Genomic DNA, 13,999 nt, shown 5'->3' with positions numbered 1-13,999 from the left:
TAGCTAGTGGTCGCTTTCACGAGAAGGGAGGTCAATAAACCATACGGGCGTATATTAAACGTATGTTTTGACGATTCGAAAATTAAGAAGAGCAAGGGGAGCTTTTTGTTTTAACCATATAACTGAACATTCTTCTTTCTGTCCCCATTACCCATTTTAACTAGTATACAAAAGACTAATAGCAACACGAATCTTTGGAAATAAGAAGCCAGTTGTTATTAGTTGGCACAGGAAAGTTAATTTTTTAAAGCAGTTATACATCCATCTTTGAAATTTGGTTTTCTTTTAAACTCTGTACAAGAACCCTTTCATGGACTTTGAAGAGGTATACCTTGGCACAAATGCCAAGTTCAGACAGTTGACATTGTGGTATACTGTTTTGAAGTATTTGAATTCACAAGATAGAAAGTGGTTACATAGTTTAACACTAACATGCCAGCTTTATTAACATATAGTCAGAGTAAGAGAAGTATGGAAGGACTAAGAGGAAAGGCCATGGTCAAGGCCCATTGTAATTGTTATATACATCCTTTTTTTTTTGGATCACTCTACTTTTTTAAAAAGCATAATTAACCTACGGTGTTATACTAGCTTATGGTGTACAATGTAATGATTCAACAATTCTATCCATTTTTCAGTACTCATCACAGTAAGTATACTCTTTTTTAATGTTTATTTTTGAGAGAGAGAGAGAGAGAGAAAGTGGGAACAGGGGAGGGGCAGAAAGAGAGGGAGACACAGAATCTGAAGCAGGTTCCAGGCTCCGAGCTGTCAGCACAGAGCCCAGCACGGGGCTCGAACTCACGAACGTCAAGGTCATGACCTGAGCCGAAGTCGGACGCTTAACTGAGTCACCCAGGCGCCCCACTATAAGTAGGCTCTTAATCTCTCCCATTCCCCACCTATCTCCCCTCTGGCAACCACTAACTAGTTTGTTCCCTGTACTTAAAGTCTGTTTGTTGTTGTTGTTTATCTCTTTTTTTCCTTAAATTCCACTTTTGACTGAAATCAGGGTATTTATTTTTCTCTGTCTGACTTACTTCCTGTAGCATCATACCCTCTAGCTCCATCCATATTGTTGCAAACAGCAAGACCACATCCTCTTTATGTCTAGGTAATATTCCATTGTGTATATATATATATATATATACCACATCTTCTCTACCCATTCATCTATGGATGGATACTTAGTGCAATCCCTATCAAAATACCAACAACATTTGTCACAGAACTAGAACAAATAATACTAAAATCTGTATGGAACCACACAATATCCCCAATAGCCAAAGCAACCTTGAGAAAGCAGAACAAAGCTGGAGGTATCACAATCCCAGACTTCAAGACGTACTACAAAGCGCTCGTCATCAAAACGGTACGATTCTGGCACGGACATGAGACATATAGATCAATGGAACATAATAGAGAGCCCGGAAATAAACCCAGGCTTACACGGTCACGCAAACCATGAAACTGGACCACTTTCTTACACCGTACACAGACATAAGCCCAAAATGGATGAAAAGACCCAACTATGAGACCTAAAAGCATAAAACTCCAAGAAGAAAACAGAGACAGCAATGTCTTTGCCATTGGCCGTTACACATGCTTTGGCTGTCCCTCAGGCTCTCGTGAACTGACAAAGGAGAGCTAGTTTTCTGTTAACACTCGGTTTAAAACTGTTTCTCAAGCCCTTGATTGTGCCCCCCAAGGCCTGGAATACAGAGGACAAGCCAGCAAAACATTACAAAATGATAGCAAGTGTATTAGGCAAATATATCTATTGTTTAATGGTCCCTTAATTCTAATTTTAATCAGGAAATGTTTGTCATCAAGTACTGTGTTCATTAGTCCACTTTCTGGTAATAAGATGTCAATAAGGATATTGACCGGGGAAAATGGCTGGCTCAGTCGGGGTTGTGAGTTCGAGCCCCATGCTGGGTGTAGGGATTACTTAAAGATAAAATCTTTTTTTTAAAAACGCCATTTTGCAGCAAAAAGGGATAATTCAAACTTAAGTGGCAATGAAAAAAAAAAATAAGAGAATTTGGAACATTTTAGGAGGATGTCCAAAAGAGAGCCACTGGAATGATGAAACTGTATCGTGAACCACCATGGCCATCTATCTCTGCAAAGTGTTCCTAGACCTGAGCAGACAGATGCTTCTCCTTCATCTCGTTTTATTTTTTTAAGTTTATTTATTTGGAGAGAGAGAGTGCACAGAAGCAGTGGAGAGGGAGAGGGAGAGCGAGAATCCCAAGCCAGCTCCACAGTATCAGCACAGAGCCCGTCGCAGGGCCAGATCTCGGGAACCGTGAGATCATGACCTGAGCCGCACTCAAGAGTCAGACGGTTAACCGACTGAGCCACCCAGGTGCCCCCAGACAGATACTTCTGGAGTCTTCGTTCCCAACTGTATTGAAGGATCAAACACAGGAAGTTACACAGGTGTGTGTCTGTGTGGGTCTGTGTATCAGAGTCGAAAGGAGACCCGCAACATTAGGTCTTATTTACTAGCGTTAACTATGTGCCAGGCACTGAGAACCGTGATGAGCTTTACTTCATTTTAATTCACACAACAACCAAAACGAGTTGGGCCTCACAATTCACACTGAAGAAATTTCAAACAAGAACTGAAAGAACATGGCCACGTTTGGCAACGCTGTGCCAAATAACACAGGTCCTGAGACGCAGGGCTGGGACGTAGCTCACATTTGTAACCGCAAAGCTCCAGTGCTGTTGGAAAGACCTTGCACTAAGCCCAGCTTCCTTCAAACTGTAAAATCCCTGTGAGTCGACTGACGGACCATAAACACTTTTTTTCAGTCACATTTTACTTGAAGAAAATCACACCAAATGTCTGTTTCAAAATGAGTTTCTTTTCGCTCTTAACGATTTTTCATCTCTTCATTTATTTTAATGTTTATTTATTTTTGAGGGAGCGAGAGAGGGGCAGAGAGAGAGGGAGACACAGAATTGGAAGCAGGCTCCAGGCTCCGAGCTGTCAGCACAGAGCCCGACGCGGGGCTCAAACTCGGGAACCGTGAGATCATGACCTGAGCTGAAGTCGGACGCTCAACTGCCTGAGCCACCCAGGTGCCCCTAAGATTTTATTTTTGACTAATCTCTATACCCAATGTGAGGTTCGAATTCACAACCCCGAGATCCAGAGTCACACGCTCCACTGACTGAGCCAGGCAGGTGTCCCTCAAAATAAGTTTCTAATCTGAAAACTGTCCAAGTTCATTTTTTATTTTTAACATAATCTTTTGGTAATTCATAAACCTTAGAGAAATAAGATAAAAACATACTTTTAAAAGAGAGACAGTTGGGACGCCTGGGTGGCACAGTCGGTTAAGCGTCCGACTTCAGCCAGGTCACGATCTCGCGGTCCGTGAGTTCGGGCCCCACGTCAGGCTCTGGGCTGATGGCTCAGAGCCTGGAGCCTGTTTCTGATTCTGTGTCTCCCTCTCTCTCTGCCCCTCCCCCGTTCATGCTCTGTCTCTCTCTGTCCCAAAAATAAATAAACGTTGAAAAAATAAATACATAAAAAATAAAAGAGAGACAGGGCTTTGTGTTTTAGGCAATGTATTAGTCAAACATCTGGAACAGAAAAAGATCATGAACCCAGACTTTTCTCTCCATAGAACTGGAAAATACGAGCCTTCTGATGTTCAAATGGTCATCTTCAGACAACCTCATATACAGAGCTAATAGCTATAGCATAAACTCCTAGCTATTTTTGAAAACGCACTTGGATGATTAACATAAACGAGGGACCAGCAAATATCAATTTAAAATATTTAAAAGAACAAACCAAAACTATTTGGTCATTAACTAGGCCCATAAACACGCCATCCACATCCTGGAAAAGCTAATAATTACTCTCTAATTGTGCTGATTATGTAATGACAACGTTGTAAATGTTTGTTTATATAATGTTAGATTTCTCTAACTAATCTTATCATTAGTCAGACTTTGGACTTCTGCCAATGTGTACTCATGTATATGCTGGTACATGCCAAACAGTTGGAACAATTTATTTTTAAAACTGGTTGTTAACGTGCTACTAGTCTTAAAATCAGAAACTTACCACATCCTTAGGAGGGGGTTCTGCTTCCTTCTTTACCTTTTTTCCCATTCTGGAAAAAGATGCAGTAATTAGTTAAAGTGTCATTTGTACCTTGTATATGCACAAATCTCTCAGTTACCTATGGATGCCTTCGAAGGAGATTTATTTCCTCGTTTAAATTTTACCTAAAAAAGAGATGATGTGATATAGGTAGGAATGGTCGTACCTGTACAAATATGTTACCTGCAGTCGTATTTCAAACGCCACAGTTTTTAAGGAACTTACTGTTAAGATTGTTGAGCATCGGTCCTGGCTTCCAGCTTGTAAGGAAGAGAACACATCCATGGCATAACTTTTACTTATATAACGGGAAACAGTTTACCATGCATATAGCTCACTGATGGGGTGCTTAGGAGACTAAATCCAATTTACTTTTGAGAGCTCCAAGAATGTTCTGCCACAAAGGGGCGGATTTTTGTCTGCTTTCCTGCACTGATCTATCCCAACAGTATCTGGTACATGGTAGGTATTCGATATGTATAAAAATCATTAACTCTGTTTTTCCTGGGAGTATGATTTTGTGACTGATACCCAAGACAAGGCAACTCCAAATTAACGTTGGTGTCATTTTCCCAGATAACCAAAAGTTTTCTCTAATATAATCCATAGCTCAAAAAAAAAAAAAAAAAAAAAAAAAAGTAATTGAGAATCTGAAGAGATGTATTCTGGAGAAGCTGGGGTTACTGCTTACAAGACCTGTTTCTACCTGCCCTCGTATGTCCATAACTGTGCAGACAAAAAGTCAAAGGATTGGTACTGATAGCTGATAAACCACAGAGCAGTAACCCCATCTGGGTACAGAGGACTTTCCAAGATGTTGGGGACTGTTAGAATAAATAACTCTAGAAACCTTTCGAGTTTTCTCCAATGAGAGGTTATGTTTGGCATTTGGGCAATCTCAGATGCTACAAGCCTGTCTCAGGGAAATTAGTACAGTTTCCAGAAAATTCTGGGAAGTCAAAAATCTTTGGTGAGAATCTACAATGTCAGGATTGGTTCAGAGGGTCTCTCAAGGGACAAAAGCAACTCTTAGCATTAGAGGCACTAACCAGAATTTATCACATGTTTTAAAACGCCACATGTTCATAGAAACTCCTAGGGGCTTCTGAAAGACATCCAGATCCCTCAGTTCAGGACACGTAAATTTCAAGATCTTTGAGGGTCTGGGCAAGCTTACACTGTGATGCCCTCCCTCACATCCAATATATTAAAACATTAAAATGTACCCACATTCCCCATTAAATACGATTTTCATCACATAAAGTTTTGAAATCAAGCATTTGAAATTATTCAGCAGGCTGTATACCTCAAAGTTCTTGCAAAATGAGAAAACTGTTCTCAAATATAATTTAATATTAAAACATTTACATTAATTTTTCAAGTTTCTTTTCAGATTTTAGAGGCAATACTTTTTTCAAAACTCAAACATCTTTCATAGGTGTTTGAAAAGCACACAGACCCTCGATTTTGTGTCTATGATATTCCAGGCAGATGGACAGAAACCATTCTGGACAAATGCAAATCTATCTTGCGATTAATCTCTAGGAAAAAGAAATTTTAGAGCGCTTTGTAATCGACTCCAAGGTAGAGCAGCCTTTGATTTACAGACGAACTCCTTATGAATAATGTTTAAGAAGAACTGAATTATGCTTGCATTAAATTACTGTACATCATCTGATTTTCACTCAGGAACTGATTTTTTCCCATTTCAGGATAGTGGCTTTGAGTAACTGCATACTGAAGAGTACAGAGGTTAGAATCGCCTTAACACAGGACAACAGCAAGGGAGTCGATCCCAGGCAGTACCGTAAAGTAGGAAGCATTTAGTTTGTGTTTTTATTACCAAATTGAGTATAGTAGTTAATGGGGGACAAAGTATTTAGCTGACATAGATCAGGGGCGATGAGCCTCAAAGATGACCGTAAGGTGTTTTTTTTTTTTAACGTTGTAAATTCAACATTTCACTTAAAATCAACACGATACAACCACATTATCTTATGTTCGTTTATTCTTTAAAGATTTGTTTGCCTCTAAAGCTCCAGAGACGCCCCATTAAGAAAACAAATCCTGGGGCACCTGGGTGGCGCAGTCGGTTAAGCGTCCGACTTCAGCCAGGTCACGATCTCGCGGTCCGTGAGTTCGAGCCCCGCATCAGGCTCTGGGTTGATGGCTCAGAGCCTGGAGCCTGTTTCCGATTCTGTGTCTCCCTCTCTCTCTGACCCTCCCCTGTTCATGCTCTGTCTCTCTCTGTCCCAAAAATAAATAAACATTGAAAAAAAAAAATTAAAAAAAAAAATATTTTAGAAAACAAATCCTGGGGCGCCTGGGTGGCTCGAGTCAGTTAAGCATCTGACTTTGGCTCAGGTCATGATGTCTCAAGTCTGTGGGTTCGAGAGAACCCGCATGGCCCTCTGTGCTGACAGCTCAGAGCCTGGAGCCTGCTTCCGATCCTGTGTCTCCCACTCTCCCTGCCCCTCCCCTGTTCACACTCCGTCTCTCTCTCCTTCAAAAATAAACACTTTAAAAATTAAAAAAAAAAAAAAAAATCCCTTTGACTTTTTGAAGCACACCTGCTTTCCTTGACTATTTTACCACCCTTCCCAGTGATGTTTTCGATTGTGCTAAAATATACACAACATAAAACTGACCATTTTAACACTGCTTAACTGTATAGTTCTGTGTCTACTGTCCAGTTCTACAGAATACATTTCATTACAGAAAATTTGGAAAACAAGGAAGGGCACATGGCATAAAAAAAAAAAAAATCACTCAGGGATAAACTCAGGGAGATGAGCACTGTTTCAGGATAGTTCCTTTTTGTGTGTTTTCTATAGGGATTTTACCAGGCTACATGGGTTTCGATCTCCTATTCTCAACTTCCTTTCCTGGAACCATTTGCCTACCATATTCTTCTTCTTTTTTTTTTTTTTATTTCTGATATAATTTATTGTCAAACTGGCTAACATACCGGCTGTCCAGTGTGCTCTTGGTTTTGGGGGTAGATTCCCGTGCTTCATCACTTAGAGACAACACCCAGGGCTCATCCCCACAAGTGCCCTCCTTTCCTACTGCTTTCTTACAATAATGGACAGGTTCGTGAAATCTCCGTGTCCATTCATTGCTCCAATCATCGCCAGTGAATCAGCATATCATGTCATTGAAAATACTATTGTCAAATCCACTATGTATCTAGACAGTCCCCTATTGTTGAACATTTGTTTCTCATTTCCCGAAAGTATGGATAAGGCTGCAATGAACCTCCTTAGACATAAAATGTTCATCCGCGTCCTCAACTGCTTCTTTAAGAGAAAGGCAAACAACTGGAGGAAAAGGCATGAACTTCACCGCATTGAGTACAAAAGCAAATCTGCTTTAAATGGCCACCTCCTCCGTCATTAGAAAGGAGCCACGCTTTCCCCCCACAAATTTGTCGACCGTTTGTACTTCTTTGTGAGCTTTCAGCCTGTGCGATCTTAAATGTTTTCTGAGGAGGAGCCTTATTTTAAAAACTGTGAAGGAAGGGGGAAGACTACAGCCAGTGGGGACTCGTTTCCTGAGTTGCTGGGAGGCACGGAACGGAATCTTAGACTCTCAGATCCCCTCTCGGGGCCTGTTTTGTCACCTGTTAAACGGAAGGAGGCCAGGATGCGTAGGAAACCCACCCGGATCCCCGGCTGAGACTGGGCGCACAGGGCAGGGACCGACAACCCCCAACGAGGCATTCGTTCCGTCGGTAGTCCCAGAGGTCCCCACGCGCTGGGCACCTCCCCCTTGCCCAAATTCTGCGGGGACCTCGGCCCCGGGCCCCTCCAAACCGCGGGAGTAGCCGCGCAGCCGCACGCCCGCCTTTACCTGCCGGCGGATCCCGCCGAGCGGCGGCCCCTCGCGCCCGGAGAACCGCACCCGCCGCCGTCCGCGCGCGCCTCCGAGGCCACTGTTGCTCTTGGTTGCTAGGCGACACCGGCCGCGCCTGCGCGCGCCTCGGCCCTGAAAGCTCGCGCTGGGCTGCGCGCGCGCCCCCCGTCCCGCCTTGGGGAAGCGGTCTGCAGCGAAGGCACCTTGAGCTCCGAGTCCAGAGCTTTGCGCGGGGTGGACACGGGAACCCTGCTCTTCCTAACTGTCGCGGCCAGTCCGGGTGAACACTGTAAATCAGCAGGCAGTCCAGCCTCAGCCTCTGGCCCGCGGACCGGCTCTGGATTCGCGTACTCTGGGATGCTGGCGCTTTCCCCCAAAGACAGGCCCCAGCCGGAGTCTGCGCCGAACGCTGCCACATCACCGCCCCCCCTGTCCAGGCTCCCCTAAGCCGCACCCCTGCGTGGCCCACTTTCCAGACCCTAGGGTGTCCAGTCTGCCCTCACGGCACTTGTGTTGGCCCGTCAAAATCTCCTCCTCTTCCACCTTTCTTTCCTCTTTATGCCACCCTTCCCAACGGCCTAAGACCTCAGTTTCCCTTCTTCGTCCTCCACCCTCCTCTACTCCAATCAGCAGTGAGGTCAACGGGCCCTCTTCATTTTGTCTCCTAATCTATTCCTCCTCTTTAATCCTTACGGTCACCCCAATCTGGGCCACCATTTTTGGCGTCTGATGGCTTCGGTTCCTCTCTGCCTCCTATTCCTGCATCGATACGAGAGACCATACCAGAGGCAGATCAGCCTTCCAGAACTTCTCATTCTAGACGTGTCACTCCCCTATTCAAACTTCAGTTGGCTCCCTAAAAATAAAGTCTGAACTTATTAGCCTGGTATGCAAAACCGTCTGCCCATTCCCTATTTGGGCCGCCCACCTCTCTCCCCTAACACAAGCCCCAGCCAAGCCGACTGTCACCCCCAATTTTTCCATACTTTTCTCCTCTGGATTTCGCTCACTGTCCCTTCATCATTGCGTCTATTCCACAAATATTTATTAAGCACCTACTGTTTGCCACATCATCCGCAGCTCGTGTAACCCCTGGAATACTCTTTTGTTTCTACTTAACGAAGCCCAGCTCAAATGCCATCTTCTACAAGACCCTTTGATTGACTTTAGTAACAAAACAAAACAAAACAAAACTCTCCCTCTCCTGAATTCCTCTCATACTTTCCAAACTCCGTCCCTTGCCTGCCTCTGTCCGTCCCCCAGCCTTGGTCCTTTTTACTTGAACATATATGGCTGGATGAGTTTGGGCAAATGTTTACAGCTGTGTAACTGTTATCACAATGAAGATGTACAGCATTTCCACCCTCCCAAATTTCCTTCATGCCCCTTTGAAGTCAGACCTCTCCCTCCAACCCTCTTCTCCGGGAAAAACTGGTCTGTTTTCTCTCCCTATAATTTTGTATTTTTAAAATGTCTTATCGGTTGCACCATGCAATATGCTACCTCTTGTGTCTGGCTTCCTTAATTTAGCTTTTAAGATTAGTTCATGGTGTTGCATATATCAGGAGCTTGTCCCTTTCCGTCGCCGAGGACGACTGCGCTACGCAGATATACAACATCCAATCACTGGTTGATGGACACTTGGGTTCTTTCCAGTTTTGGACTGTTATCAATAAATCTGCTCTAAACATTTAGACACAGGTTTTTGTGTGAACATATGTTTCTCCTTCCTTGGGAAAATACCCAAGAATGGGATTTCTGGGTCTTATGCCATGTGTACGCTTGATGTTACGAGAACTTGCCAAACTGTTTTTCCAAAGGATCTATACTGTATTTGCATGCTCACCACCAATGAGTGAGCCATCCAATTGCTTCCTATGTTCTACAGCACTTGGTATTGGCAGGCCTTTCCATTTTAGCCATTCCGTGAGCCCGGGTGGCTCAGTCAGTTGAGTATCCAACTTCGGCTCAGGTCGTGATCTCACGGTTTGTGGGTTCAAGTCCCATGTTGGCCTCTGTGCTGACAGCTCAGAGCCTGGAGCCTGCTTTGGATTCTGTGTCTCCCTCTCTCTCTGCCCCTCCTCCCCTCATGCTCGCCCTCTCTCTCTCTGTCTCTCTGTCTCTGTCTCTCTCTCTCTCTCAAAAATAAATAGACGTTAAAAAATTTATAAATTTCAGCCATTCTGTTGGATGTGTAGTGGTGTATCCTTCTGGTTTTCATTTGTATTTCCTTCATGACTAATGATGAGCTCATTCTAGGTTTTTGTTAACCATTTCTATAACTTATTTTGTGAAGTATTTGTTCAAACATTTGGCCTACTCATAACGGGTTGTTTGTCTTATTACTATTGACTCATAATAGTCCTCTATATTTCTGGGGACAAGTCACTTATCATACATAACTTGGAAAAATTTTCTGCCCAGGTTCGTCCTAGTGGAAAATTAAATTTAGAGACCATAAGTTAAACACGAGGGCTTCTCATTGCTACTGGGTTGGTCACTGCTTTTAGATCTTTTCAGAAACCTGGTGACGCTATGAGTTCAGCACACATGATAAATCAGAAATCTACAGATCCAGACTGTGGTTACAAGAGATAAGATATCATCGTATGGCAGTCGTTGGAGCTATCTGGTTCTCTGGCCATGGCTTAAAACTGAAAACTCTAAGGCTGTCATTTCCTGTCTCAGAACTACTAAATATAATTAGAAGGATTTCACCCATCTCACATCCCTGGAGGTGCTTTTGTCCACCACACTGTGCCATGTCAGTAGCGGCTTGGTCTGTCAAAATTGTCTCCAAAAGTTACTTCTCTCTAAGAGACCACATGTGAGTCCCATAAGACATCCTCTCAAGGTAAACTCAAGATCTCTTCACTGTTTCCAGATCCACTCAGATTAAACAACCAGTTCCAGATTTATGTCTTTGAATTTCTGAGGTCAGCAGCCACTTCTGGTACCAGTCATTGTATCTTTTGAAGTTCTACTGAGGACAGCAAAATCTAGTCTCGTTGGCAGGGATTTAGAGATTTATAAGATTGTTGCAAGGGCTGGAGTGACAGGTTCTAGACTGAACTGTCAGAGATGACTTTCAAAACAGTGTTGCAAAGCACTATTCACAATAACCAAGACATGGAAACAAACTAAATGTCCACGGACAGACGAAAGGATAAAGAAAGTAAGTGTATACAATGGAATACCATTCAGCTATAAAGAAGAAGGAAATCCTGCCATTTGCGACAACGTGGATGGACCTCGAGGGCATTATGCCAAGTGAAATAAGACAGAGAAAGACAAATACTGTATGATGCCACTTATATTTGAAATCTAAAAACATTGAACTCACAGAAACAGAGTGGAATGGTGGTTGCCAGGGTTGAGGGGTCGGGAAAAATGGAGAGATGTTGGTCAAAGGGTACAGACATTCAGTTAGAAGATGCATAAGCTGCAGAGATCTAAGATAAAGCATGGTGACTGTAGTGAACAATAACTGTACTTGAAAGTTGCTACGAGGACAAAGTTTCAATCTCACCACCACCACCACCACAATAAAATAGTAATTATGTGAAGTGAAGGATATGTTCACTAACCTTGTGGTGATATTCATTTTGCAATATGTATATCTATCAAAACATCACGTGGTACACCTTATACTTAATACAATGCTGTATGTCGATTATACCTCAGTAAATCTGGGGCAAAACACCGCAGACGTGGCCATCCAAGAAAGCCAAGGAATCAGGAGGCTTAAATCACTTTCACGCAGAATAATGAGGATTTATCTCAAATTCACATTAATGCTCTTCATTAATTCTTTTAATCCTCAGCCTTTTTTTTTTTTTTGTCGTGGAAAAATTATCAAATGAAGCAACAATGCCTAGCACATCAGACCAGCTCCCTTCCACAAAGCTTATCTCTTCAAAGAGAAAAAGATTTGAACTTCTTAAAGCATCTGCAAGCTTAAATTTTTAAAAAGAAGACATTTTTTTATGACGTCAGTTACACTTGTGTGAGATTAGACTCAATTCCGTAGCTAAAGCCAGCTCACAGACCACAGTATAGGATTATTCAACTTAATAGCCTGTGTTAAAATTGTCTATGTTTGGGGCAAGCAAAGTAAAGGCATAGAAAACATGTCACTTTTGAGTAGTACCACAAATAGATGCATTTGTGACGTGTGAGTCACCATGGAGCTAACACTAATCTAGATATCAAAAATGATTGCTGAGGGGCGCCTGGGTGGCGCAGTCGGTTAAGCGTCCGACTTCAGCCAGGCCACGATCTCGCGGTCCGTGAGTTCGAGCCCCGCGTCAGGCTCTGGGCTGATGGCTCAGAGCCTGGAGCCTGTTTCCGATTCTGTGTCTCCCTCTCTCTCTGCCCCTCCCCCGTTCATGCTCTGTCTCTCTCTGTCCCAAAAATAAATAAACGTTGAAAAAAAAAAATTAAAAAAAAAAAAAAAAGATTGCTGAATCTACAGGCATTACCAAGTGTGCCCAGTTAATAGATCCAGTTGGGCTACCTAACGAGAAATGCTACAGCAAAACATTGTTTATTCTGCAAAGAGGTACCAAAACAAATCGCTTGAGATAAGCTGCTTATAGCGCTAAGTCAATGTACTGCAACAAATAATATATATCAGGTACAACGCTTAGATGTGTATTGACAATTTCATTGTTAAGCTAATGTTGGTCCCCCCAAATCCCATCAAGGAAAGCCTTCGTGTTTCAATTACAAATGCAGAGAAATGTTGGCATAAAGATTTTCCATGGTTCTATATTCGACATTAAATGATATTTTCAAAACGGTGAATTCAAGCCACTACAGTCACACTTGTCTAGAGCTTTATGCCAAAAATTGAGATCAGAAACATATACTACCAGTCCACACCCAAGAGGATGACCAAGGAAAAATTTCTGGAGTCTCTGAGCTGAAAGAGCCATTGAAATTGTGAGTGTAAGTGTGGGTGTAAATGATTCTTACTTTGCACATATGAGGGTTGGTATGGTGGCTTCAAAATGTGTTAACTAATGTTGTTGAGCTTCTTAAAGAACTTGACCCAAGATTGGGAGGACCCCATGCAATAAATGAGCGTGTAGTGTCAATATTGATGCGTTCAAAGAAAAACACCATGACTGATATTTAGTAACTGTTAGAATTCAAACTCGAAATTATTAGTAAAACCAGTGGGGCAAGATCTTTATGCTGGAAGAAAAACTTCATGAAAACTTTGAAATATTTAGTATGAAAACATTTTAAAGGCTTCAAAATCCACTCATTAACACAAAACATTTCAATGTTGCATTTGTCAAAGAGAAGGGACTTTCATTCTTTAAAAATGATAAACCTACGAAGGAAGATTTTTAGGGTTTTTTTTCAATAATAGCTTTCTAAGACCTGCGAAGGTTTATTTATTTTGAGAGAGACAGAGACAGTGCAAGCAGGGGAGGGACAGAGGGAGAGAGAGACAGAGAGAGAGAGAGAGAGAGAGACAGACAGACAGAGAGAGAGACAGAGAGAGAGAGAATCCCAAGCAGGCTCTGCACCATCAGCACAGAGCCCAACGTGGAGCTCGAATCCACAGGACCACGAGATCATAACCTGAGCCAAAATCAAGAACCAGATACCCAACCAACTGAGCCATCTAGGCACCCCCAAAGTAAGATTTTAAAAGACCAAAGATCAGGGGCACCTGGGTGTGTCAGTCAGCCAGTCAAGTAGCCGACTCTTGGTTTCTGCTCAGGTCATGATCTCATGGCTCATGAGATCGAACCCTGCATCGGTCTTCACATTGACAGGGAGGAGCCTGGTTGGGATTCTCTCTCTCCCTCTCTCTCTCTCTGCCCCTCCCCAACTCATGCTTTCTCTTTCTCTCTCTCTCTCTCTCTCTCTCTCTCAAAATAAATAAACATTAAAAAAATAAAAGATCAAAGATAAAGGGCAAGAAAACAGTTTCCATTCATGGAAGAAAAAGTGATAATCTGCTATTTGGTACCTCTGCTTCTGTAAACATAATTTCTG

At 42.7% G+C, this 13,999-nt stretch overlaps 1 protein-coding gene across 1 annotated transcript in view; it reads right to left on the bottom strand.

Annotated features, from left to right (window-relative positions):
* The window catches only part of ARMC3 (armadillo repeat containing 3), a 100,883-nt gene extending 92,815 nt beyond the window's left edge, over positions 1-8,068 (bottom strand). Inside the window, 2 exon segments of the mRNA XM_045463541.1 lie at positions 4,091-4,139; positions 7,982-8,068. Coding sequence (XP_045319497.1) covers positions 4,091-4,138 — 48 coding nt within the window. The 5' untranslated portion in view covers position 4,139; positions 7,982-8,068.
* Between the last annotated feature and the right edge of the window lie 5,931 nt (positions 8,069-13,999).

This window comes from Leopardus geoffroyi, chromosome B4, assembly GCF_018350155.1.
Source record: "Leopardus geoffroyi isolate Oge1 chromosome B4, O.geoffroyi_Oge1_pat1.0, whole genome shotgun sequence".
Taxonomy (NCBI): Eukaryota; Metazoa; Chordata; class Mammalia; order Carnivora; family Felidae; genus Leopardus; species Leopardus geoffroyi.
Note: the sequence above shows the minus strand (reverse complement) of the source record. Positions and strands in the feature narration are given on the sequence as shown.